The sequence below is a fragment of the Protopterus annectens genome, chromosome 1.part2, assembly GCF_019279795.1.
Source record: "Protopterus annectens isolate FY-2018-M chromosome 1.part2, PAN1.0, whole genome shotgun sequence".
In the NCBI taxonomy this organism is placed as follows: domain Eukaryota; kingdom Metazoa; phylum Chordata; order Ceratodontiformes; family Protopteridae; genus Protopterus; species Protopterus annectens.
The window spans coordinates 63,798,594-63,825,664 of NC_056727.1; the positions used below are offsets into that span (position 1 = coordinate 63,798,594).

The 27,071-nt window shown below is 38.9% G+C and overlaps 1 protein-coding gene across 3 annotated transcripts in view; it reads right to left on the bottom strand.

Moving 5' to 3' along the window:
* The window catches only part of VRK2 (VRK serine/threonine kinase 2), a 1,303,788-nt gene that overhangs the window by 194,461 nt on the left and 1,082,256 nt on the right, over positions 1-27,071 (bottom strand). For 2 of the 3 annotated variants that reach the window (XM_044054917.1, XM_044054923.1), the window contains one exon: positions 4,349-4,450. The exons of the other annotated variant lie outside the window; for it this stretch is intronic. In XM_044054917.1, coding sequence (XP_043910852.1) covers positions 4,349-4,450 — 102 coding nt within the window. The remainder of the gene's footprint in view (positions 1-4,348; positions 4,451-27,071) is intronic. 3 annotated transcript variants of the gene reach the window in all.

Below are 27,071 nucleotides of genomic sequence, written 5' to 3' on the forward strand. Positions count from 1 at the left end.
GCATTTTTTTGGCATGTTGGTAGTCGGGTGGCTTACCGAAACCATTTCTGGATAATTGAACAGAGTACCAAAATATTTAGATGCAAAAATGAACCGACGACGAATAGTTCGAGGTTTAAATAAGGCAAAAAACCGACAGCAAGAGACGTCATGGTCTGGGTCTAAGCAAGGAATGCATTACGAATTAAAATCTTTATGAGGTATTTGCTTTCCACAAGAAATGCACTTGTTAACTTTTACTGACATCAATTTAGAGCAAGAAAAAGCTTCCCCAACAGGGTACTTAGCTTTGTTGAAGACTTCGGATCTGAAACTCGAAAACGAAAATTTCAGGAGTCGGACAACCGGCACTTGTGAATTGCTTTTTTTTCGGGCACTGCACGGCAAGGAAGACCGATGTAATGGCGTCGGCTGCATGCTTTATACCCCTGACTACCTGACGTCATGGAAGATGAGACAGCAACCGACACAAAACCCAAGATGTTCTCAGGCCGACTGAGGGCTACCTGCAAGCAGATAACCCAAATGTGATGACTGCAACAGTGAAACACGAAGAACATCCCTCTAAAGTCCCTTCCCTTGGACGCCGCAGTCTCACACTTTAATACACTTTTCTCTGATTTACTTAACCACTTTTCCCCCCCTGCAGAACTAAAAGAATCAGAACCAAAACAGTCCCCTGGCTAACTAAAGAAACAAAAATCCTTATACATCTCCGAGACAAAACCTGGAAATACTATCAAAATTTCAAAACTGGAACCAATAAGACCGGTGAGCAATCACGGAAAAAGTCAATCTCTGTCGTTTCAGGACAAACCAACAGTAAGAATAAATTTTCCAAAACGTAAGGCTTTTATTTCACAAACAAACGGATAAGCGCTTTCACATACACCTTGTATGCTTCTTCAGATCCTAATACTAGTGGTTTAGCCACACATTTAAATACTCTACATTCATTGAATTAATTAAACTTAATCATCTTAAGTATATCCAATAAAATAATTAACTAATTGAGCATATAGACTTGTGGATTCAGTCACAGTATATATTTTACAAAGTGGATGGTCAAGTTCAAATGAAATAAAATGCAATGATTTCTTTCAGAAACTTGATTAACATTGTAGCGCTATAAAAATCTAAAACATTTATTATAGTTATATTTAAAATATTCTAAGAAGAGAGCTTTATATTTAAAAATGAGCAGCACAGTTAATAGTACTAACGAATGTGTGATTGTGTATTATTAAACCCATATGGATAAAAATAGTCCACAAGTAAGCAGATGAATGGATAAATATATATATGATCAGACATTTATGAAATAAATAAATAAATAAATAACTATATAATTAAATAAATGCATGAAGTACATCAGAGAAAGTTTGCAAAATCAATTAAATATTGCTTATAAGATAAAATATTTAAAAAATTTCAAAACTCCCAACTCCCTTACCGAATATAAGCAACTACGAAATCAAGTAAAAAAAACAAATAGCTACTGACCATAAATCCTACTATCTTAAACTTCAAAACAACCATAAAACCAACCCCAAAAAATTCTGAAGTAGCATCTCATCAATTCTGTGTCCAGGCAAGAAAGACAACCCCTGCCCTGACCCAGACTCTCCTGACCTTGTCCTAGCTACCCAATTCAACTCCTTTTTCATTGATTCTATTGCCAAACTGACCTCTTCTTTCCCTAATAACATCTCCTCCAACACATCCAAAACTACAGCTTCACCCTCTAGTAACTCTCAGTCCCTCTCCTTTCACTCTCAAATCCATTCCTACCCATACTATTAAAAAACTCCTACTAAAACTAAAACCTTGTTCTAATGCCCCAGATAACATTACATCCAACTTTCTCAAATTATCTGCCGATGGCATAGCTCTTCCCATTTCCATCCTAATTAATCGCTCCATCCAAGAGTCCTATGTACCACTCCTCTGGAAAAAACCTTCATCATCCCCCTCCATACAGGAGGTAGCAACTTTACAATCTCCAACTTTTGTCCAATAGCTATCCTGTTCCCCTATCTCTAAGATTATGGAAAAATGTATCCACCTGCAACTTTTATCCTATCTGCTTGACAACCAACTACTGACTCCAACACAACATGTGTTTAGACCAGGACATAGCATCACCACTGCCCTCCTTTCCTTCCTCAAAATCATCAACTCTGCCTGGGATTCTGGCAACATAGTTTCTACCCTCCTCAACTTATCTAAGGCTTTTGATACTGTCTCCCATAAGATCCTCCTTTCCAAGCTCTCCCATCTCAGCCTTTCCTCTTCCATCAACTGGTTCACCTGCTACCTATCAGCTAGGGAACAAGCTGTCAAGTGGAACTGTACTTCTTTCCTGCATACTCCAACAGGGGTTCCTCAAGGCTCCCTATTGGGTCCCTTACTATTCAACATTTTTATTAATGACCTATCAAAACATCCCAAATGCTAAACTTGTCCAATACGCAGATGACTCCACCATCATCTGCTCTGCCAAAACTCTCCCCACATTAATGAACGTAACTCAAGAGGCCTTCTCTTGCACTGAATCCTGGATGCTAGACAACCACTTAGCTCTTAATGCATCCAAGTCCAAAATAATGATTTTCTCCCCATCTGGACACACTGTTATGAACAAAACATCATTCTCTATACTCAGTCAAAACAAGACCTCTATTGAAATAGTTCTCCATGCAAAACTAACGGGCGTCTTTTTGATGACCAGCTAAAATTCAACATCCACCTTCAAACTAATATTAAAAAACTCATCAAAAGCTTGGAATGCTTTATCATCACAGACACTACCTTTCTCTTTCATCCAAACAACTACTATCCACCACCTACCTTATCCCCTCTCTTCTTTATGGAGCCCCACTACTTACTAATCTCCAATCAACCCTGAAATTAAAGTTATCTGCATGCTATAATGAAATTTCCAAGTTTGCCACAGGATCTAAATCCTCCACTCATCACTGTAACTCCCTCCATGCCCTAAATGGGTTAGAACTCCCAAACTACCTACTCTCATTCAACTAATAACAATACATAAGCTCATCTTTAAACCCTCTAACTGTCTTTCTCTACCTTAAAAATCTGCCAACCTCATAGAACACTAAGACCAACAAATCAAAATCTCCTTAAACTTCACAAGCCTTTACGTTCCCCAGGGCAACTCCTACTGTCCTTCTCCCTGGCTAGATTATGGAACTCACTTCCCCCACACATTAGAACTACCCAGAATCTGAACCTCCCTTCCTTTAAAACCTTACTCCACTCTCATCTCTCTTCACTCTGGGAATGCTCCTGCTCTCACCCTTCCTGAAACCTTACACCTCTCTATAACCTTTTTTACTCAGACTCAGCCATTGGATGTATATATTTCTATTGTCTCCATATATGATGTACTACTTGCATATGAATTGTACAACTTAAACATCATTTAGTTATTATTGTAAACATCTTAAAATGCTGTACATGAGTTATTCTACTTCTGAATATTGTAAATAATATTTCTCTGAATATTGTAAATAATATTTCTCTGGAGTTTTCTGCTGGAGCTTTTCTCCCCAGGCCTCCACTGAAAACGGGCTCTTTTAGGCCCAAAGGACTTTCCTGGTTAACAAACTGCAATAAATAAATAAATAAAAATAAAGGTTGCAATGTCTGCTTTGCTACTGGAAAGCATCATAAGCAAGATGCATTATACTGATGCCCCTGGGAGCCAGCTTAGCTTTTTATGACGGACTTAAAAACATATTACTCTACTGGACTCCTAGAAGAATGTCAGCTGCATTTTTTAATCTGAAACAGCTCAATTAACACTGCTGCCACAGTAATTCTCTACATGTCTTTAACTGTTCCACGATGTTGTTATTATTTTTATGAATGTTGTCACCTCACAGTAAGATGCTGTCCGGTTCGATTCTCAGCTAGAGCGTCTTCTGCGTGGAGATATGCGTGAATGGGCGTACCTTTGGTGAAGGTTGTGTGTCAGGGCTGGTAACTCGGGACGTAAAAATCATCAATCATTAGCGGACTGGAGTTCCGCTGTGGCGACCCCTAACCCCCTAAAGCCGAAAGACACAAACAAACTGTTTGAACAGTGAAAGTGAAGACAGACAACTGTTGCAGTTCTTTAATCATAGTCTAATGCCTGCATGTTTACACACACTGCTTCAACATGACTTAACAGCTTTTCATCACAGATAACAGCTGCCTCCACTATTTGAGGATCAGTAATTCTAGCATTTTTCACACTTGTTGGCCCATTTCCTCATACATTCTTTAGTTGCAGTCTTTGCTACAAAATGATGTAATGTACGTTGAACTCTCTTATGAATACCTTCTTATCCCGCTGCCGGATACGAAGCTGGTCAGTAGGGGCTGCAGTCATCATCTGGCACTTCAGTGATGGCTTACTCCCCACTGCTTCAGTCTGTGTCACCTAGATAAAGTTATCAACATCATCAGTTAGTAATATACTGTTTGGTAGCAAATGACTTAAATAATAACACTGACCTCTGACCTATGGTCTCTACAATCATCCTACAAAGTCCATTATACAAGGAAGTGTACTTAGATTTACAACAGTTAAAACAATAAAAATAAGCAAGTTTATTATTTTTTTACATACTGGTCAAACTGGATTTAAGAAAGGTCTCTCTTTTTCAGGCATAACCAGGAAAAGTGAACAAAACATCAGTTAAATATAGAATGAGTTGCAGTCATAGGTATGTGGATACAAAGTGCGTCATAAACTTGCTGTTCACAGCCACAGTATCATGTGAGCTGGCAGACACACAGGGTCTACATTACATCATCTAACTCACAGGAGTCAGAACGTTGGAATATCGAACCCACATGTCCGAAATACAAAAATAGCGAAGCCGCTCCACACAGATTTTTTTCTAAGGGAAAAAAAATGGTGGGCCGTTTTCAGGGCTTTGCTATTTCCTCCACTGTGGTGCAATCTTGGAGTTGGTATATTTAAGTAGGGGGGGGCACAGCCCCCCACATTGGGGGGTATGGGGGACGAAGCCCCACACTTTAGTTTAAGTTTAAAGTGCAAGTGTTTTTATTTATTTTTAACAGAACAGCGATTTTTTTCCGTGGGAAAAAAAAATCGCTGTTCTGTGTTTTTGTAATTACTGGGTTTCGAACTTCAGAGTTCAGTATTATAACATTCGAACTCCTGTGAGTTCAACGATGTAATATAGACCCATACACAGGTGCTCTTACTGCTGTGTAGTTCTTAGAATCACAGACCACAGGTATAATCACTTAATTTAAGTATGCTATTCTACCTGCTGGATGACTAACAGTGGTGATCAGATGACACACAAACCTAGGACCAAGAGGTAATGGTGGTTATATACCTACTGGCACTTAAATACAGTTAAGAAAGCTGCTTACTAAAATTAGATCTGGCCTTTCTTTATAGTTTATGCTGCAAAATGAGTTATCCTACTTTGAATTCCCTTACCACACCATTGCCTGAACCATTACCACAGAATCTTGCATTAGAGAAGCTCATCACTTCTACTGGATGTAGTGTTGCTTCCAGGGCTGGCCTCTGCAACTAGGGGCCCGATCTGGACCATTTCTATAGGCCCTCAGCTGACCCCCCCCCCCCTGACCTACCAACCCAGTCTCACACCCAACTCCCTTCTACATGCTAGTCTTCTGGACTTTTTTTTTGTGTGTAGGTTTTTTTTTTTTACGCCTTTACTGAATTATCAGTTGTGACATAGGCAAATTTACAGTTATATAACAGCAATCAAATTGTATTAACAAGTTCATGTTTAAAAGCATTATACTTCACATATATTGCTATATACCATACAACCTAAGCAACAATTATTCAATTCCTACCTTTTTTTTAAACAAGAAATATCTTTTTTAAACCATCACTTATGACATAGGCAATTGTACATTTATAGAAATGAAAACAAATCACACAGACACAATCCTAGTTGCAAGCATTTTGCATCACAAACCATACTGACACACTCCCAGTTGCAAACATTATACATCATTTATAATGTACCTAGTAATTTTCAGTCGAACACTACATTTACATCCTGCTTTCTTTGAAACCTCATTTCTTCCCTGTATTTATTGCTCCTACAATTCTCGTTTTTACTATGTAGTTTGCTCCTGCCCTTTTCTAAAGATCTCAGTTCCAGTATTGTTATCTTTGTTACCATATTCACTCATTTTAGTACAACTGGTTTAGATTTTGATTTCCATTTTCTAGTAACTGCTTTTTTGGCAGCCAACATAATTAGACAAAGCAAGGCCTTACCATGACTAGGCAATTCCGATACTGTATCACAAAAATCATCTCCCTTGTCACACCAATCTGCCCACCCAGCATCTCCAACAGTGCATCCCGCAGGGAATCCTTGAAGTCCACAAACTCACTGCACTCCAAGAAAATATGTTTGCAACTACCACTTTCTTCCCCGTCACACCTCCAACATTTGCTGTCAACCCAAGGAAAAATTCTCTGGATGCTACTTGTGGTATAAAATATCTATGTAAACATTTCCAAGCAAAAATCCTAAATCTTCCAGGTTTTGTTGCATATTTGGGAGACATACATATATGCTCCCATTGTTTCTTTGTGAATTGCTTATCCAATCTCTCTTCCCAATCTTTTCTAACCTCCTCTGATTGCTTCTTATAACTAGTATGCAATATTTTATATGCGCTACTAATTATTCCTTTTTTAATGGCAGCTTCTCTTCTTCTCCTAAAAACTCTACCCAGTGCTGGTCTTTTGTTTAGGACCCCCAATTTATTTCTCTTTGCCTATACTCTGATATCAATCCTTGACAGGAAGACAATCTCTAACCTGCAGTCCAAATAAATTCTTAGCATCTTCCCATTCTACCACCTTCCCCTCTCTAGCTATTTGCTCCCAATACCTTGGATCCTCTGCCAGTTTTCTCCAATAAATTCCAGCCCCATCTTGCCTATTGTCTAGATCCCTAATTGCAGTCATCCCTATTGGCAGAATCTCCTTTCCCCATTCCAGTGTTGGCTTAGTTCTTAGGATACTTTCTGCTACCTTACAGATATAATATTCTGTATGATTACTGTTACTCTCCATAAAGGCCTGCACCTAAAATCCCAGTCTCTCTCTTTTTGAGCTTCCCCCGTTTCATCATCATCCCTTTCCACTTTAAATTATAATTATTTTGCTTGTGCTATGCATTGGAGCCTTAACTGTGCAGCTGTGAAATACCCCTTCAAATGTGGTAATCCCAATCTACCCTGTTCTACTGGGAGAATCAGCTTATCCCATTTGACTCTTGCCGTCTTCCTCTCCCAGAAAAAGTCCTCGAGCTCTTTATTAATTGCTATCCACAACTTCTCTTCTGGTTGATAAACATATGCCTGACCTGTGTATAAGACTAATCAGGCTAAAAACATTTTAACTGCTTGAGTCTTACTATCCATATCCATGTAACAAAGTTTCCATTTTCTCAGTTTTTGCATTATCTTTTGTTTAGTCTCTTCCCACATAGCCTTCTGAACTTGAGATTACAACAAGCTGTTTACTGTGGTCCAGTGGTACAGAGCTTGAGTCCCTCAGCCTCCATTGCCTAAATGTGTGATTCTAAGCAAGTCACTTAACCAGGCTGCACTCTTGGGCTGCGTCTGAAAAAGGTCCCTGGAGACCTGTGCTGTACCCTGGTAAACAAATACAAATAACATAAAGATTAGGTATCTGTAATACATGCTATTATTGTGTATTAAAACAAAACTATATCTTATTTCAAATAAGGCATTAAGAATATAAGCTATTACTGTGTGTTAAAAACAAAACAATATATTTTATTTTATATGTTGTCAGAAGAATGTTAATCAGTAATCTCATGTTCAATAATAGCCTCGCATCAGGCTTTGTGCCCACTGAATGGCGCACAGCAACAGTTATCTCACTCCTCAAAGGGGGAGCCACCACTGATCCAGGGAACTATCTCCCTATTAGCCTGACGAGCCTGGTATGCAAAACCATGAAACGTATCATCATGGAACTCATAAACAAAGACATTGGTAACCTCCAAACTCTGGATCCCACCTAGTTCGGGTTTGTGAAAGGCAGATCATGCCTCCTGAATCTTATCGACTTCTTTGAGGCAGTCATCAGAGCCGTAGATGAGGGTAAGGTGGTTCACACAGCCTATTTTGATCTTGCCAAGGCTTTCGACACCATCCCCCATTCTGGAATTATAATTAAACTCACTAAACTAGGTATAAATCCCTACGTCACAAGATGGGTTGCGAACTGGCTCACTGACAGAACCCACATTGTAAAAGTTGCAGACTCCAAATCTGACTTCAAAGCAGTGACAAGTGAAGTACCACAGGGTTCCGTCCTGGGACCTCTCCTGTTTGGTATCGACTTCTCTGAAGTACAGGCTAATGCAGGCGGCCTCTGGCTAATGAAGTTCACAGATGACTGCAAACTAGGAGCCACAGTCAAGTCCCCAAATGATGTGGACATCCTACAGAAGGGCCTCGCTGAGACAGATGCCTGGTGTCAGAGGCATGGCCTCAAGCTCAATGCCAAAAAGTGCAGTGTCATCCCCTTTCGTAAAAACTCTGTACCCATGAACTACCACATAGGCAGCAATCTACTTAACACTGAATGTGTGATGAGAGACCTTGGGACCCAGGTGGACAGTAGTCTCTCCTTTGATAGTCACATCGCCACAGTAGTCAGGAAGTACTTCTATATGGCACACCTCATCATAAAAGGGTTCTCATCCAGGAAAAAAGAGGTCATTGTTCCCCTCTACTCGACACTCATTAGACCCATTATAGAGTACAATGCCCCTTTTGGAATGTACATCACAAGACATCTGCAGCAGCTGGAAAGGCCACAGAAGTACCTCACAAAGAGGATTACTGGCCTCAAACAAATGCCCTACACTGACCGCCTCATAAAACTCCAGCTTTACTCCATAGCATATCGCCTACTCCGAGGTGATCTCTGCCTAACATATAAAGCTATGTCAAACCCAGAGCTGTTGGACATGCTACACTTAAAGAAATCCCAATCCCTCCGAGGTACACGCTCTAGGGACCTAAACCTTGTCACCACAATAAACAAGACATGTTGGAGGAATAGATTCCTGTCCCAGAGACTTCCCGTACTCTGGAACAGGCTACCCATCTATGTCAAGCAAAGTTCTTCATTAGCACTCTTCAAGAAAAATCTTGAGTGGATGGGAAATAGGAAATACACCCCGGGGATCACTTCTGTGTCGCTGCTCGACAGTGGCACAGGAAAATAACTTTCTTGGGTGGCGTAAACCAGGTAAATTTGTTGGCTAGGCTTATGTAGACCCTTGTGCCGATAGCCTAGTACCTACCTATGAACAGAAATAAACTATTAATCTGTCTCGATAAGTTAAATATTCACCATATACTACTGTCTTCTGTATCTGTTACAGACAAGAAGACAATGTTACTCTGAAATAAACTCACTAGAAACATGAAACATAGTAGAATATTCTGATTCATTACAGTCCCTAACTCTTGTATCCAATGACAAATATCCTTGGATACAAAGAAGTGCAAGACAAATGAGTCAGTGGGATGGACTTGAGGGTTGTGGGAAGACTGCAGGGCCAAACAGAGAATGACACTTTTCTAAACTCCATTATACATTTCAATTTTGTATCACTCCTTTCTACCTTCATATTGAGCTTCCAATCGCCTCTTGCAGCTGATCTGTATTGTTGGAGTCTCTTGCACACTTAATTTTCATATCTTGTTTCAGTGTTATTCCCACAAAACTACATACAATTGTTGAACGTCTTCAGAATGCTCAATACTGCTACTACTACTACCACCGCTACAACTACCATGACCACTACTACCAGTACTACCACCACTATTACTACTTCCACCGCTACAACTATCACTACTATCAGTACTACTGCCACTATTACTACTACTCCTACCACCACTACTACCAGTACTACCACTACTGCGACTAGTACCACCACTAATTCTAAAACTACTAATGCTACTACCACTACAACCGCCACTATTAGCACTACCACTGCCAGTACTACCAAAACTGGTACTGCTACTACCACTCCCCCACTATTACTACCACACCTACTACCACTCCTAGTACTAGTAATAATCATAATAATAATCCCTGGCATGTTCTTAGAAATTTCATTGCTCACACACCACCACACTCCACTAATTAGTATTTCTGAAAGTTTATTTTTATTTATTTACTATACTGGGTAAGCATACTAATGCTTGCATACCATTTCCACCCGTGGCCCAGGCCACAATATTAGCAATAAAGATAACCCAAATGACAAGGGCAATAGTAAGGATAAGGATCATATGTATGAACAGTTTACAGTAGTAATTAAAAACAAGTTTTGGCATCAGGAAAGTAATCCAAATTCTTTAAGGATGTAGGAAGTGTATGCAAAACCTAGGCAGCCGGTACAGCTTTCTATAATACACACCCCCAAAATCCAATCCAGTTCAACCATTTTCTAAAGTGAATCTGACAATATGGTATCCCTTTCATCTACACAACGTAGATTTCTTCAGAACATCTGATGCTTTCAATCCTTCACTTTAAATACTTTTAAAAAAAACGCCAAATCAACCACCTGATCAATTATACATTCAATTAAGTTTTTAAAAACACATACCAACATTCTCTTCATCATTTATACGTGAAAAAATAATAATTAATGTAAAGTCTTCAAATAAAGTACTATAATAAATCCAAACAATAATAATAATAAAATTCCCTATAATACAAAACGGACAGTAAGTAAAAACACCTAAAATTCATACTTAAAAATACACAATGTATTGTGTTCCTATATACTGAAATATATGAGTACATATATAGTATGTAAGTGGATAAAGATGACCTTTAGTTCCATATATATACTATTGTTAATTTCTTAACAGAGGTTTGGTAGGGATATATTCATTAATATCTGGTGGGCTGGCAGCATTCAGTCTAATCTGCCATTTTATCTCTTTTTCCCCCAGGATTGATTTGATATCACACCCCCCTAGGATTACTCTTGACCACTTCAAGAATGGCAAATCTAAATGAATCACAACCATCACTCTCTTCCAAATGTCTATATAGAGCATTGTTCTTGTCTTTCTTTTTAATACAATATAAGTGGTCATATATTCTATTACGTAACCTTCTATCGGTTTTTCCAACATAAAAACTGGGGCAAGACATACATTTTCCCAAATATACTATATGTTGGGTCTGACAGTTTCCTCTTTTAAAAAATATTCTACTTTTAATATTATTTTCCAAACATAAACTCTCTGTCTGTAGAATAAACGAACATTGATTACGATGTCCACATTGCTTGGTCCCTGTCATACCTCTATTCACAACGTTATATCGGTTATTAGTTTTGACCTCGATCATTCTCTTAAGGTTCAAGCCTGTTTTGTAGATGAAGGTAGGTTTGTCTCCTATTTTGTCACAAATCCCTTCATCACTAGTATGTTCCAATTTCTCTCCAAGATATTCCTAATTTCTCCCACGTGCTGTCCATATTGTAATATGTATGCCTTTTGATACTTATTCCCTGTTTGTTTTTTATTTAACACATCATATGGTATAAATTCTCTTCCCAGAAAAGGTGGATATATTTTTATAAGGAATTTTATTATTATTATTGTTTAGATTTATTATAGTATTATATTTATTTAATTATTATTTTTTCACGTATAAATGATGATGAAGAGAATGTTATGTGTTTTTAAAAACTTAATTGAATGTATAATTGATCAGGTGGTTGATTTGGTGGTTTTTTTTTAAGTATTTAAAGTGAAGGATTAAAAGCATCAGATGTTCTGAAGAAATCTACGTTGTGTAGATGAAAGCGCTCAACCTACAGTTTTTGTGTTTCATTCAATAAAGAATTTGGCTATCGTGGATCGTGGTGTTGATCGAGTTTTGGTTTATTGTGTGGATTCCCTGGACATTTTTTTGTGAATATGGTATCACTGCAATACCTTTATGAGTCAAGTTGTTTCTGTTGTTGTTTTCCTTTGTAATCAAGTGGAATCACAGCTCTATCCAACACTGGCTCCAGCCATTCAACACATAATCAAACTTTTAAAAATTCGAATGACATATGGTCGACACCATATGATTGAACTTTTAAAAGCTCAAAAATGTAATAAAAAAAAATAAACCGAAGAAAAAAACCTACCCGAACTGTTTAAGCTTAAAAGTTCGATCATATGGTGTTGACCATATGATGTTCACACTTTTAAGAGTTCGACAACATGATATAGACCCCCCCCATACACACACACAAACACACCCTGTGCTTCACTTCACTTATATGGGTTTATTTTGCTCCTACCTGCAACTGCAGTAAGTTTTCCCTGCCATACTACTGAAATGATAAAACTTTGACCCAAGTCTTGCTGATCAGACGTTACCTCGCATCTCAGTACCTAGGTATTTTTTGTACGTGCTGGTTGGTGTTTATTTTTGTGGTGGATCAAGCTGACTACTCCATAATTGTTGTTGTGTCTTTCGGCTTATCCCGGTTAGGGGTCGCCACAGCGGAACTCTGGTCCGCTAATGTTTGGTAGTGGATTTGTACGTGCAGAGTTACCAGCCCTGATGCACAACCTTCAACGAAGGCACGCTCATTCACGCATGTCTCCACACAGAAGACGCTCTAGCTGAGAATCGAATGGGACAACGTCTTGCTGTGAGGTGACAACGCTACCGCAGCACCACTACTGCGGGTCAAGCTGACTACTCCATAGTTATTGTTCATAATTACATTAATTAGTATACAATCATACTTCCTACAACAGCAAGAGAAGCAAAAGAAAACCCAGTATCACTGTCAAACTTCAAATTAAACTTGGTATTATCTTGCATAATAGTAACGGCAGCGACACACAAAACTGCACAGTTCCTCTTACCTCACTGTTAGGTTGAAAACTGTTAAATACTCAGCAACAGCAACTAACTGTCTACAATGGATACATGAATAACACCTTAAGTCATATAAGAGACATAAAATTACAATAATAGTGTGCCTTACAAACACAAGGTACAGGGTTTGAATCTCACAGGGGATAATTAGCTAGGCTTAAAATGGCTTGCAAGGGCAGTTAGCCTAGTACTAACCTAGGAACCTATGCTACACTAGTGTGCAATGCATGACAGGAAATGTAGTCACTCCAGGAAAAAAGACTAGTAGATATTGCAGAAGCAAGACTACAAGTACAAAAATGCCTTCCACTTTGCTGTTGTCTCTCTCAGGCAAGTTTTGTGGGTCACATAAGGCTTTATTGACCCTGTCATAGCCTAATGTGGTGTGCCCTTGTGAGAATGGGATCCTACTGGGCCAAACAGATTTAACTGGCTTAAGGTTAGCTGTTTCCTTTTTCATTATCAAGTATCAAATTTCATAGAATTTGTCCTTCTACTATGAGACTCTGGGTCAGATTCCATAAAGTTTGCAGAACTTGGCGCAATCTGATGGGTTCTATGCTAGAATTGCAGCTAACCAAGTAATATGCAAATATGCCCAATTCTAAGGAGAATACCTCAGCGTAAGGCAGACATAACCGACGACATCAGTGCAACCACAATCAGTCATGTCAAACATGTATTCCAGGAAAAGTTATTCATGAAGTAATACATATACGTGCATCACCAATGCACATCTATGGAATTTTACAAGCCTAACAGAAATTATATTAATGCGTGGAAAGTAATGAATGAAGAGAAATGTGCATCAGCCATTATATGTGAAAAATGACAAATATCCATAAACACTTACGAATATCATCATAATTCGTAAATTGACATATATAAATACACCCCTCACAATTTGCGGAATTCAATATAATCTGCAAAATTTCTAATAAAAGAATTAAACTCTCCCACCTGTGGAATATACTCCCTCCATGTCAAACAGAGTACTTCATTAGCCCTATTTAAGAGGAATCTGGATGACTGGATGGGAAACAGAAAATACACCCCTGGGATTCCACCTGCATCCCTGCTGGACAGGGGCATCGGGTGCTGACTTGTGGGAACATGGGCTAATTTATTTGCTAGGCTTATAAGGGCCTCAGGGCCAGTAGCCTAGTAACTTGCTATGATCCTATGCTATAAGTAAGGTGAAGGACAATCACAGCCACTTCGCCATGGCTAACAGTAGCTAGCAATGGGTGCGGGACAAGTGTGGAGAACACAAGTAATGCACACACCCAAGGAAATAGGGTGATAGAAAAGCAGATGTGGGTTGAGGATGAATAAGAGGGGCCCACAACAGGTATGATGGAATAGGATGGTCAGAGGGACACAGGCATTTTTTTTTTTTTTTTTGTGGGAATAGGCCCCATTTTTTTTTTGTTTGTTTTTTTTTTAGAATAAAAGGGAAGGAAAAGATATGGACGGAGGAGGTGGGCAAAACAGCAAGTTCAAACATATGACAAATATCACAAGACATGACACAGTACGGTCAAAAATACACAAAGGATAGCTAAGGTATACAGACAGCATACATACATACATACATGGAACACGGAGAAGGTAAAATGACACAGGTTAGGGATGCATACCAGACATGGTGCATTGCAAAAATACATATGCAGAAAAGCACAAGTCATTGTTGAGATGTTGCAAACTGTGTGGCAGTCATAGCAGAATGAGTATGACTCATGGTAGGTATGTGTTGGGCAACACTAAATGAGGACTACTATCTTTGCAGCACACAATGGATATCGTATCCAATCATTCACTAGGCTATTGGCAGTGCAAGTGTAAGCAAGCAACAGCAAGGATGAGCAAATGCAGGCCAGGAAATGCAAGTGGAGGACAGACTAGAACCTCCAACTGTGCATGGGAAATGCAAGCAACAAAACACAGTGCCAAACAGCATTATCACAGCCAAAGGTTAATGTGGCTGTATAATACATACATAAACAAGTATTATTCTTCTTCATCTTTCGGCTTTTCCCGGTTAGGGGTCGCCACAGCGGATCACCTGTCCGCTCATGATTGGCAGTGGAGTTTTACAGTGTCGAGTTGCCAGCCCGGTGCCCAACCTTCCACAGAAGGCGCGCACACACACACACACACACACACACACACACACACACACACACACACACATGCACTCACACCTAGGGCCAATTTAGAGTGTCCAATCTACCTGCAGCATGACTTTGGTATGTGGGAGGAAACCGGAGCACCCGGAGGAAACCCACGCGACCATAATGACGACATGCAGACTCCACACAGAAGGCATCCCAGCCGAGGATCGAACCAGAGAACCTCTTGCTGTGAGGCAACAATGCTAACCACTGCACCAAATAAGTATACACACCACAAAAACAGGAGAAATAAGATCCATATGTCAAAAACACATGCCCTGCCAAAGGCAATACATATGGGTGTTCAGGTATACAATGTAGCTGTGTGACATGAAATGACATTACATAAGCCAAAATGAAAGAAGGCTCATACACATACCCACACCAATGACATGGAATATTATACAAATGGTGATGCATATATGATTGATGAAAGCAAAGAAATGCAAGCCTGTACATAGGCAGGAAGCACAGAAATATCTGGGTAATCCACATCACACAAGTACAACATAAACACTGATGGAACCTACTCAACTGCCAACACCTTGTGTGCATGTGCCTTGCATGTGTATAATACCCATCATAGTGGCACAAGGTCATAGTCATATATTACCAGTACATCTACATTACAATAACTATACATTTTGGGAAGGTCAACATACACATAACACATGCCATGTATATGTGAGACAAGTAGGGCAAAGCTGTAAGGGGGAAGGGAGATGGACAGCATAGGCCTGCAACAGCGGAGAAATGCCAGCAAGACAAAGTAAGCCCACAGTAGAGCAGGACAACCATAGCTAAGGAGACACAAGTGCAACTGCATGTGTCCACAACACAAGATGGACTATAAGGCCTTGCAAGGTACACCGAATCAACTGCCAACATCTGACACATGCATAGTGCATTTGGGACAGCTATAAACATGTCTGTGTAAAAATGACAAACAACACAGTAATGTGCAACAATTAAACAGCAAATGACATAGGTACACAACAAAAGTAGTCTTGGATATCACATATGTACATATACTGTCATGCAAATATAGTACAACAGGTGGTGTGATCACCATTACAGACATAAATAACATCATACATGTGTAGGACTGATCAAAGGACAATCCTGTGTACACAAGTACAGCACAACAAAATGGAGGAAGTTCATTTAACAAGTTACACATTACAAGAGCGGCTTTGTAAAACCAAAAACAGCAAGCAGCACTGTAAGCAGAGTCGTAGGACCGATAACTTTCCAATATATGCAATTTAATAATGAAATACAATACACTAACACAATAAACTGAGTGCTTTCAGTAGGATCAGTGTCCTACCTTCTTCAGATACCATACAGGTCAATTAACAGGGTTTTTAAATCATTAGAAAGCCACAATTAAACAATTAACCAAATGCCAGAATAACTCACTTGTCCTTAAAGGTGCAGTGGATATATTGGTGTTATGCACTACCATATGTAAACCAATATAAGCACACTTTTCTCAAATTTAATAAATAAAAAATGCTGCATATTCTTGCCTAAAAAGTCAAACATAAAATCTATTAAATACAATTAATATAATTGTGTAAATATAAATTTAGTATGGATGTCCAATCTTTTTCAAAAGGATGAATGAATAAATAAATAAATAAATTTAAATCTGTATGCAGTATGTATAAAATACTGTATAATATATTATAATATGTTATAAAATGTATCTAAAACCTATAAATAAGTATGTTAAAAATCTTCACATATAAGAACACATGCCAGGGGCGACCAAAAATTAGTACTCTAAACATTTTACCCATTATTGACACACATTACCAACTTAAACTTACAATTGAATGCCATATACAAATCATAGGCCTGACAACCCATATTAGTATAATAAAGAGGTCATGGTTTTAAATTCTCAATCCTACAACAAAGACACCCGGACCCTAGAGGGGGTCCGTGGCAGTTAAATTTAGAGATTGATGAAATTAAGTGGCAGATTAGAACTGAAGCCCACATATACCCTGGTCTTAATGAATATATATCTATTAAAAGCATTTTGAAATGGTTAGCTTTGAAAAGATGATTTTAGCTGAATACCATGACCTCTTTATTTTTTTAGATACATTTTATAACATATTATAATATATTATACAGTATTTTATACATACTGCATACAGATTTAAATGTATTTATTTATTTATTCATCTTTTTGAAAAACATTGGACATCTATGCTAAACTTATATTATATTTACACAATTATATTAATTGTATTTAATAGATTTTATGTTTGACTTTTTAGGCAAGAATATGCAGCATTTTTTATTTATTAAATTTGAGAAAAGTGTGCTTATATTGGTTTACATATGGTAGTGCACAACACCAAGATATCCACTGCACCTTTAAGGACAAGTTGAGTTATTCTGGCATTTGGTTAATTGTTTAATTGTGGCTTTCTAATGATTTAAAAACCCTGTTAATTGACCTGTATGGTATCTGAAGAAGGTAGGACACTGACCCTACCGAAAGCACTCAGTTTATTGTGTTAGTGTATTGTATTTCATTATTAAATTGCATATATTGGAAAGTTATCGGTCCTACGACTCTGCTTTCAGTGCTGCTTGCCGTTTTTGGTTTTACTAGTTTGTGGTTTTGCATTCAAGGGCGGCTTTGTAACAATCATGTTATGGTCATTCACATATACATCCATTTAAATCAGTGCATATGTACTACAAAGGTGTACACACGGACATGTATGCTAACCAGTGAATACATGTCCTATATAAGCTACTTTCAAAAAGACTGGTTAATGCCATAAGTAAGATACAGACAAAGAAAGGACTCATAAATGATGCTAAGCAAAGCCATCACCTCTATATATTCAATAATGGACCAGTGAATATCAATGCAGTATGTGAAGGGTACATGCTCACAATTACCTGTCACAGTACTAATCAACAACATGGCACAATTATTGTTGGTAGATGGCACATGCAAGCCATTGTGTTAGTGAGACAGCTTGACCCAAAAATGTTACATTAAGTTACAAAATCAAGGACATTTGATGTTGTTGAGCAGACATAAGACAACAAATATCAATAGAAAACTATTTGCAATACATACACATGGATAATGTGCAAATAAACACACTTGAATGACCTCACTGTTTTATGCAATAAAAATGGAAATAATGTAGCATGCGAGTTGCTGTCATCCTTCAAAACTAGAGTCTAGAACAACACAAGTAGAACAACTGTGTCCCACTCGCACTATGCTAACTGCAACAGTCATACCTGTCACATACAGGGCCAGAGTGAATCGGACATAACAATATTATGCTGTACTGCATGCATTGGAGTACACACACATACACAGATTAAAGGAGAAGCACCCTTGCCATAGGAAGCAACATATGAAGTAATGACAGCATGTGATGACCATGTAAATAATAATGGTAACATATGTATCATTTGGTAATGTCTGTTATGCTATAGCAGCAAGATAAAGCCACATATAACCTAATAAGTGCAGTACGCATTAAGATGTACAACAGAAAAGCATGCCTGTAATATGGGTTGTACACACGAGTCTGCCCAGGCTGTACAGATTTGAATATGAAAAACACCATGGCGACAGCATTACAAAAGTGAATCACACACATTGCATTCCTAAAGGACCACCCTGATGGAGATGAACATCACAAAAGATCTCTTTAGTGATCTTCTGGAAGGAGTTGTGCATGGCCTATGCTATGTCCTGAAAGAAGTTACCCATTATGTCCCTTGTTTACATCTGGAAGACATCTGTGATTACATCCTGGATCTGTCTTCTCCGATGAGCCACAGAAACAATGGCACATGAAGGTCCCTGTCTGTCGTCATCAAAAACCATGATCCCCATCATGGTCATCAACCTGATTCTTGGAGTCCGACTCATCTGGCAGTGGTCTGGTGAATCAACATCCCATTGGTGATCTGGCACGGGTCACACTCTCTGTCAAATTTGAACACAGGAAAACATTTTCCATACATAACAGGTATTAATCAAAAAATTGATGAATAAATGAACATGCATACAAAAGTTATGCAATCTACATGTTGTACTGCTATCTATGTGATGTTACATGGCTGTCCATACATATCCAAGTATAACACCTTATGTTATATCAGGCATACATCCAATCCATAATAAATTACAACATGATGTGTAATGTACATCACAGTCATACACAAAATCTGACTGAAATAAAACCCAATCAGTGATAAGGCATGCAAAGAAATGCATATGCTAGTTAAAATACATTTCCATTACATACTACATAGGCAGACATCACATCCATGGTGTGACTCTGTACAAAATGTTGATATGACAGGTCTGTACAAAACATGACAGCAGTCATATGCATATGTATTGTGTAATAAACTACAGGTTAAACTATGCACAATAAATGCTACTGAAGAGTAATGAAGGCCATGGAAAGGAAGTCACTCTCACAACACTGATATGGATGTAATACACATGGCAAGTCATACTATACTGCCATATCTATTGACTGCTTCACAGTATGTATTAATACAAGTCGCATATCACAATCAGCCTTAAAGACAGACATGTGAAACAACTATTTATCAATTTAATGACCGATGTGAACCAACATAACTGTAAAGAGATTATATAATATGCAAGTAAAAAAAACAAAACGTATGAAACCGGACATGTATAATGTTTCCCCAAAGTAAATCATATTATGATACATTTGTTAGGACTACATAATGGTCACCAGATGCATACCATAAAGTGTATTTATATGTTGTATAATAAGAAACTTTACTCCCTACAAGTTCTCCTCACGCTAAAGAATCCCAATGTCTGTGAAGTCACCGAGGCATGGTTTAAAGCTGTGTAGAGCACATTGGCAGTACAAGGCTATAATGCCTTCCACATATTTAGATCAGCTACTACACAGACGAGGACTAAAGGTGCAGGTGTTTTGATTTTCATCAAAAATAAATATACCTTCAGTCTGGTCAAACAGGCTGAAGCACTTGAGGTTCTTCACATTCAAATCAGCCTAGTTGAAATCCCATATAACTTCACTGCAAGCCATAGGTCCCCCCTCTGTGACCAATGAAATCCATAAGATATATTTAAGCTTACTGGAAACACCATCCTACCCAATACCATACTCATGGGTGACTTTAATTAGCCCAGTATTAACTGGGAATCTTATACACCACCAAAGGTGCTAGCACAGAGATTCCTGGATTTTGTAAACACAAACTCCCTGACCAGATCGTTAGTATGGTTACTGTGGGAGCAAACATACTGCAGCTGGTTCTCATTAATACAAGAGAATGCTGCACACCCCCTAGTGTAATGTATTTTCTGCTAATGTCAGACCATAAAACAGGCTCATTTGAAGCAAAAATAAAACCCAGAGCCCCAGCTAACCCTGGAGTGGTCAGATATTACTCTAACTTCCTACTATTAAGTGATAAATTGGCAAAATGTCAAGCTCTATAAACCTTGAGAACACTGTTGCTTATGCAAAACTGTTTAAAGAAAGCATGTTAATATCTGCATTTTGGCAGCTCTACCCACCAAGAAAAAGTACAGAACTAACTAACTAACTAACTAACTAACTAACTAACTAACTAACTAACTAAAAAAACAAGCCATCCTGGTGGAATCACATTATCAATAGGCTATATAACAGAAGGAAGAAAAGGTGTAGCACCCAGAAGGATAAAAACAGTTTCATCAAACTCAAACTAAACAACAAGTCAGAGGACAAATAAAGTATGCCAAAGCCAAGTTTGAGTTACATTTATCTTCCCAGGCCAAGGACAACCACAAGGCATTCTTCAGCTATGTCCACAACCTCAAAGCCAATACACAATTGTGTGCAGAGCTCATTGTTTATGTAGCCACCTATACTGACCCCAGGGTCCGAATGGAGAGATGACAAATCAGCAAGCAAAAGAGAGTAGTATTACTGGAACCAGATTCATCCTCAAGTCTTGGCGAGTACCTTCACGAGGTGGACCATGATTTTCACAAAATCTCACCAAGACGACACTAATATGTAGACTGTATTTTATACAGCACATATCATGGACAGAAGGAGGTTAAAAAATAAAAAAGATAGTTGGGTGCACAAGACCCAGGATAAAAAAGTGCCCAATCCTGGAAGATGCACTGGTGCCAGGATTGGAAAAATGACAGTGAAGAATCCTCAAGACGTAGAAACATTCCTACAATGGGGCTAGGCCAGGCTCAGTGGAAGGATGGCACCCTGTTGTAGAAGGAAGTAGTAGTCCACAAAAATTGTAAAAACTGATAGGCCAAAAAAGAGCCATAAAGATGATACAGTGGACTACTGTGGATAAGAAAGAAATTATGTATTTTTACTATTATGCGAGAAGCCCAGAATTTCCAGATAGAAGATATAAGAAAAGATTAAGAGAGATATTAGAGTAAAATAGTTCCACAAGAAAAACTGTCAGAAGATTCAAATGCAAATTTGTGCTCATTAATAAAACTGATCCATGAAAAACACAACATAGAACAAGAAACCCTTGCCCATTTGGAAAAAGAAGTAACTGATTACGTGCGAAAAAATAAACAAAATCTAGAGACTTTTGAAAGTGATAAAAAAAGAAATATGGACATGGGAAAGAAAGAGAGATCCGATATGGTACAATATCTCTGCAAAGGAGAAAGCCAAATTAATCAGCACAAAAAAATGCAGCCCCAAAGATACAGGCAAAGGCATCCGCATATAAAAAATTTCACAATAAAAAATAAGATCACAAAGAGGAACACAGGAACAGATTAGTACAGTAGAAGTTAAAAAATAGAAGCTGAAGTTACAGAATACTTTCAAAGTAAAAGATTTAGTGAAGAATGTCTAACACAGTTTATATCACAGCATGATGGAAAAATGAGTCCCCAAACTAAGGAGAAACAGGAAGATCAGTAGACATCTGCAGAAGAAATATGGACATGGAAAAGAAAAAGCAATTTAATATGATGCATTATTTGTGCAAAGGAGAAAGCAAAACTAATCAATACAAAACAGCAGCGCCAAAGGTATTTGAAGAGAAATACAGGCATAGGCATCTGGACATGAAACTCTTACATTACAAAAAAATTGGGTTAGCTGTGAAGTGAAGCATTTAGTGTAGAAAATTTAACTCAGATAACATCACAGCAGGACACAGCAATAGACATTCAAAGTAAGGAGAACCAGTGGTGTGGGAAGCATCTGATCAGCTACCATATGAAGATACTTTGGAACCTTCCATAGGAAACCAGTAGAAAATGTTCAGTTGGAGTTGCACAGCAAGGGAAGGAACAGGAAACTGTGCAACTCTGACGCAGTCAATGTTGTCGAGTGACAGCCCCGTGAGTTTCCATATGAAAGAGCAATGGATGACGCACCATGAAACTGAAGAGAACATAGCACAGAATGATGTTCTGCAACTTTCTACAGAACGCCTGCAGGAAATAGAGAACAAAGAATGTGCCCTCTGTTTAGAAGAAAATGATCTAATAGAAGAGTTGCTTGATTTAATAAAGATGGACAGACACATTAAGATCAATGAAGGAACTAGACTACAGAAGGTAAATAAAACCCAAAAAGAAGTTTGATAAAACAAATGAACACAGTAATTAGGACTGTCCACAGAGATTCATGTGATATAACAGAAGTAAACATGATATACTACTGTTCAGACAAAGTCTTACCACAAGAGCACAGTGTAGTAAGGGAAAGGAAGGGGAGAAATCGAATGCCATCACGGAAGTATAAAATAGAGAAAACTATAAAGCAATCAAGGCAAGAAGTGCCACTGTTAGAAGAGTATACAAGAGCAACAAAACTACTCAGAAAGATAGATGTGATGAAAGCAATACGCAGTATCAGAACAGATCTATCATGAACCATCACAAATAAACTAAAAATATCAGCACAGTCAAAAAAATGTAAAAGATATGCAGATAAATATAAAGAAAAAGTACAAAACAAGCAATTTATCGATGACCCAAAAAAGTTTTATAGAGAAATGGGAAACAAGGCAAAAGGAATTGAAACACCACCAAAAAGAGAAGAAATAGATACACTTTGGGGAAACATCCATGAAGATCCTGTGGAACATAACAAAGATGCTAAATGGATAGAAGACGTAAAAAAAGACTAAGAAGTTCAAATGTACAAGTTATGAAAAGGTGTGAAGTAATGGCCACAGACATTGAAACAAAGTTGAGAAAAGATCCTAATTGGAAAATCCCAGATGCAGTACCTAACTTCTGGCTAAAAGTATTAACATCTTTACATGAAGATTTAGACATGAGTAAGAACTATTTATATGCACAACTTGAACAGAAACCAGTCTGGTTAACAACAGGAAGCACAACACTCCTACTTAAGAGCGAACCTGCAAGCTATCTAAAAAAACTGTAGACCAATAATTTGCCTTCCAACGATGTATAAACTATACATTGGAATTGATACCAACAAAGTTTACAGTCATTTAGAAGAAAACTCAATCATGGCAATAGAACAAAAGGGTAATAAAAGAAAGTCCTGTGGAACAAAGGATCATTTGTTGTTAAATTAAGCCATAATTGCGAACTGTAAAAGGGGAAGAATCTATGTATGACATGGATAGACTACAAAAAAGCATTTGACAGTATTCCACATTCATGGATAAAAAAGTGCTTAAAAAGGTATAAGATGCATCCTAAACTGACTGATTTCAACAGTGGCAAACCACCATGATAAAGGACAATTTTGTTATTTCAGTGGTAACAATTCAACAGGGGACCTTCAGGGGAGATACTTTGTCACCGCTGATCTTTTGTCTTGCACTTAACCCATTAAGATGTATACTTAACAGATTAAGTCATGGCTACAATTTGGTTCACAGGAAAAAAAAGTGTAAGGATTTTTCTTTTTCTTCTTCTTTTTCTAGATGATTTAAAATTGTGTAGTTCCTCAGATGAGGAACTGAAAGCACAACTGCAAATGGTCAAAACATTTTCAGATGAGATAAGAATCTGATTTGGTCTTGATAAATGTCCAAAAGCAACCTTTAAAGCAGGAAAGCTGCAGCACCAAGAGAAAGTACAGTTATGTACACTTACCATAAATGTAGATGTTCGAGTGTATTCACTGTTACAGTCATCACACTTGGGTTATCTGCCTGCAGGTAGCCCTCAGTCAGTTCGATAAACAGAGTCTTGTGATTTCTGCGTCCGTTGCTGTTGCCTCTTCCATGACATCAGGTCATCAGTGGTATAAAACATGCAGCCAACGCCATTACATCAGTTTTTCTTGCCCCAGATGTCAGGAGCCCCCAAAATAGGAAGCTATTACTTGGTGTGGAACACCTTCAGTAAAAAGTAAATGCCCCTGCCATAAAATATGGCCATAAAGAGGACAGGTAGAAAGGATATAAAAAAACAGGGGGAATGGAGGGAAGGAAACCAGGACTGCAACAGTGAATACACTCGAACATCTACATTTATGCTATGTGTACACAACTGTACTATGTTCTTCGTGTTTCACTGTTGCAGTCATCATACTTGGGTTGATTTCCAAAGCTGAGGAAGGGTGGAGGCAGTCAAGAGGTGTTAGGGCTGGCTAGCAGGCCTTATAAGACGGCTGTAGCAAATCCAGCTCTGGATTTCGAAAAAATAGGTAAGTGGTAATGCTTGGTGAAGGTGTGTACAGAACTCCAGGTTGCAGTTTCCAGGATGTCCCAGGTAGGGACTCTCCTGAGAAGTGCTGTAGAGATTTGAAGTAGCTCTAGTGGAATGAGTTCTGATCCCCAGAGGGGTAGGTTTTCCATGGTGCTTGTAGCAGAAATGGATGCAGTGTGCTATCCATTTGGAAATGGTTTGCTTTGAAATGGTCTTGCCCTCTGCCCCTGTAGCAAAGCTGACTAGCAGCTGGTTAGATTTTCTGAAAGGCTTAGTCCTGTCAAGGTAGAACCTGAGCTGTCTGTGCATGTCCAAGGAGTACAGGATCCTTTCCCCTTTATTCTGAGGATTAGGGAAAAAGGTTGACAAATGGATGGATTGGTTTAAAGCCACACTGGATACCACCTTGGGCATAACGGAAGGGTTAGTCCCGAGGGAAACCCTGTCAGCATGGAAAATAATGAAGGGCTCCACTGCCATTAGTGCCTTTAACGCAGACACTCTTCTTGCTGAAGTAATAGCTAGAAGTAAGGCTGTTTTCCAAGAGAGGAATTTTAACTCTGCTGAAGCAGCAGGTTCAAATGGGGGGGGGGGGTGTGGAGCTTCTCCAGTACAAAGTTAAGGTCCCATGTCGGGGTGGGAGCTCTCCTAGGGGGCCTCAAATTGTTAGCTCCTCTCAGGAACTGTTTGATGAGAGGGTGAGAAAAGAGAGGAGGCTCAGTATTATAATGAGCTGAGACGGCACAGGCATGAATCTTAATGTATGAGAAGGACAGACCTCTGTGAAGCAGCTCTGCTAGGTAATCAAGGATTTGAGGTAAGTTGGGCACAGCTGTGTCCTTTCCTTGAGACTGACTCCAAGAAAAATATCTTTTCCACATTTCAGCATAGGATTTCCTAGTACTAGGCCTTCTGGCCTCAAGGATGACGTCCAGCACCTGTTTGCTGAACATGCTGGTGTGCACTTAGGGAATAAGCCAGGCTGCAAGGTTTTGGGTTTGCAGCTGTGGATGCAAAATCTGTCCTTCCTGCTGAGACAGCAGAGAAGGTGTCTAATGTAGGCGCCAGGGTGGCACTGCTGTCAGACTGCATAGGAGTGGATACCAGTGCTGGCGTGGCCAGTCTGGTGCAATAAGGATTGCCCTTGGCCTGTTCTGTTTGATCTTGAGTAGTACTCTTGAGAGGAAGAGCAGAGGAGGAAAGGCATAAATTGAGATGTTTTCCCATGTAAAGGATAGGGCGTCCACCTTCCAGGCTCTGCTGTGAAGGTTCCTGGTGCAAAATTTGCTCAATTGGTAGTTTTGGGGGGAGGCAAAAAGGTCCACCTCCGGTGTTCCCCACCTCTGGGTTAGAAATTTGAATGAGTTGGGGTCCAGTTTCCACCCGTGAGGGTCTGGTAGATTTCTGCTTAAGTCATCTGCCAGTGAATTTTGCTTACCTGGCAGGAATTGAGCTTGTAGGTGCACTTGGATGCTCAATGCTGTGTTTCACAGAGCCATGGCTAACCTGCAGAGTGGGTAAAAATGAGTTGCTCAATGCTGTGTTTCACAGAGCCATGGCTAACCTGCAGAGTGGGTAAAAATGAGTTCCTCCCTGCTTGTTTATGTACCACATAACTGTGATGTTGTCTGTCTTTATCAGGAACTGTTCTGGAAGTATAAGGTATTTGAAGACTGTCAGAGCATTCTGTACAGCTGGCATCTCTTTTTGACTGATATGCAGTGAAATTTCTTATGGGCTCCCTTTGCCTTGAATGCATTTGCCTGCCATGTGTGCCCCCCATGCATAGTCTGATGCATCTGTTGTCAGGGCTTGGGCGGCGAGGGGTTGAGTGAAAGGAAGTCCCTTGTTGTGGTTGCATGCTTCTGCCCACCAAAGGAACTCTGCCCTTAGACAAGGTATGATAGGAATCACTGTTTCCAGGTCCTGAGAATGTTAACACCAGAGATATTTTAAGTACCATTGAAGTTTCCTCATATGCAGTCTTGCATATGGAATTAGCAGAATGCATGCGGCCATAAACCCTAGTGCTTGCAGTATTTTCCTTGCAGATAGCTGGGTCTTGTTGGCCATTAGTTTGAAACAGTTTATCAAATGGACCTGCTTTTCTGGAGTGAGGAATGCCATCTGGGAAGTTGTATTCAAGCTTGCGCCCAGGAATACAATTTGTTGGCTGGGCACCGGTTGTGATTTATTT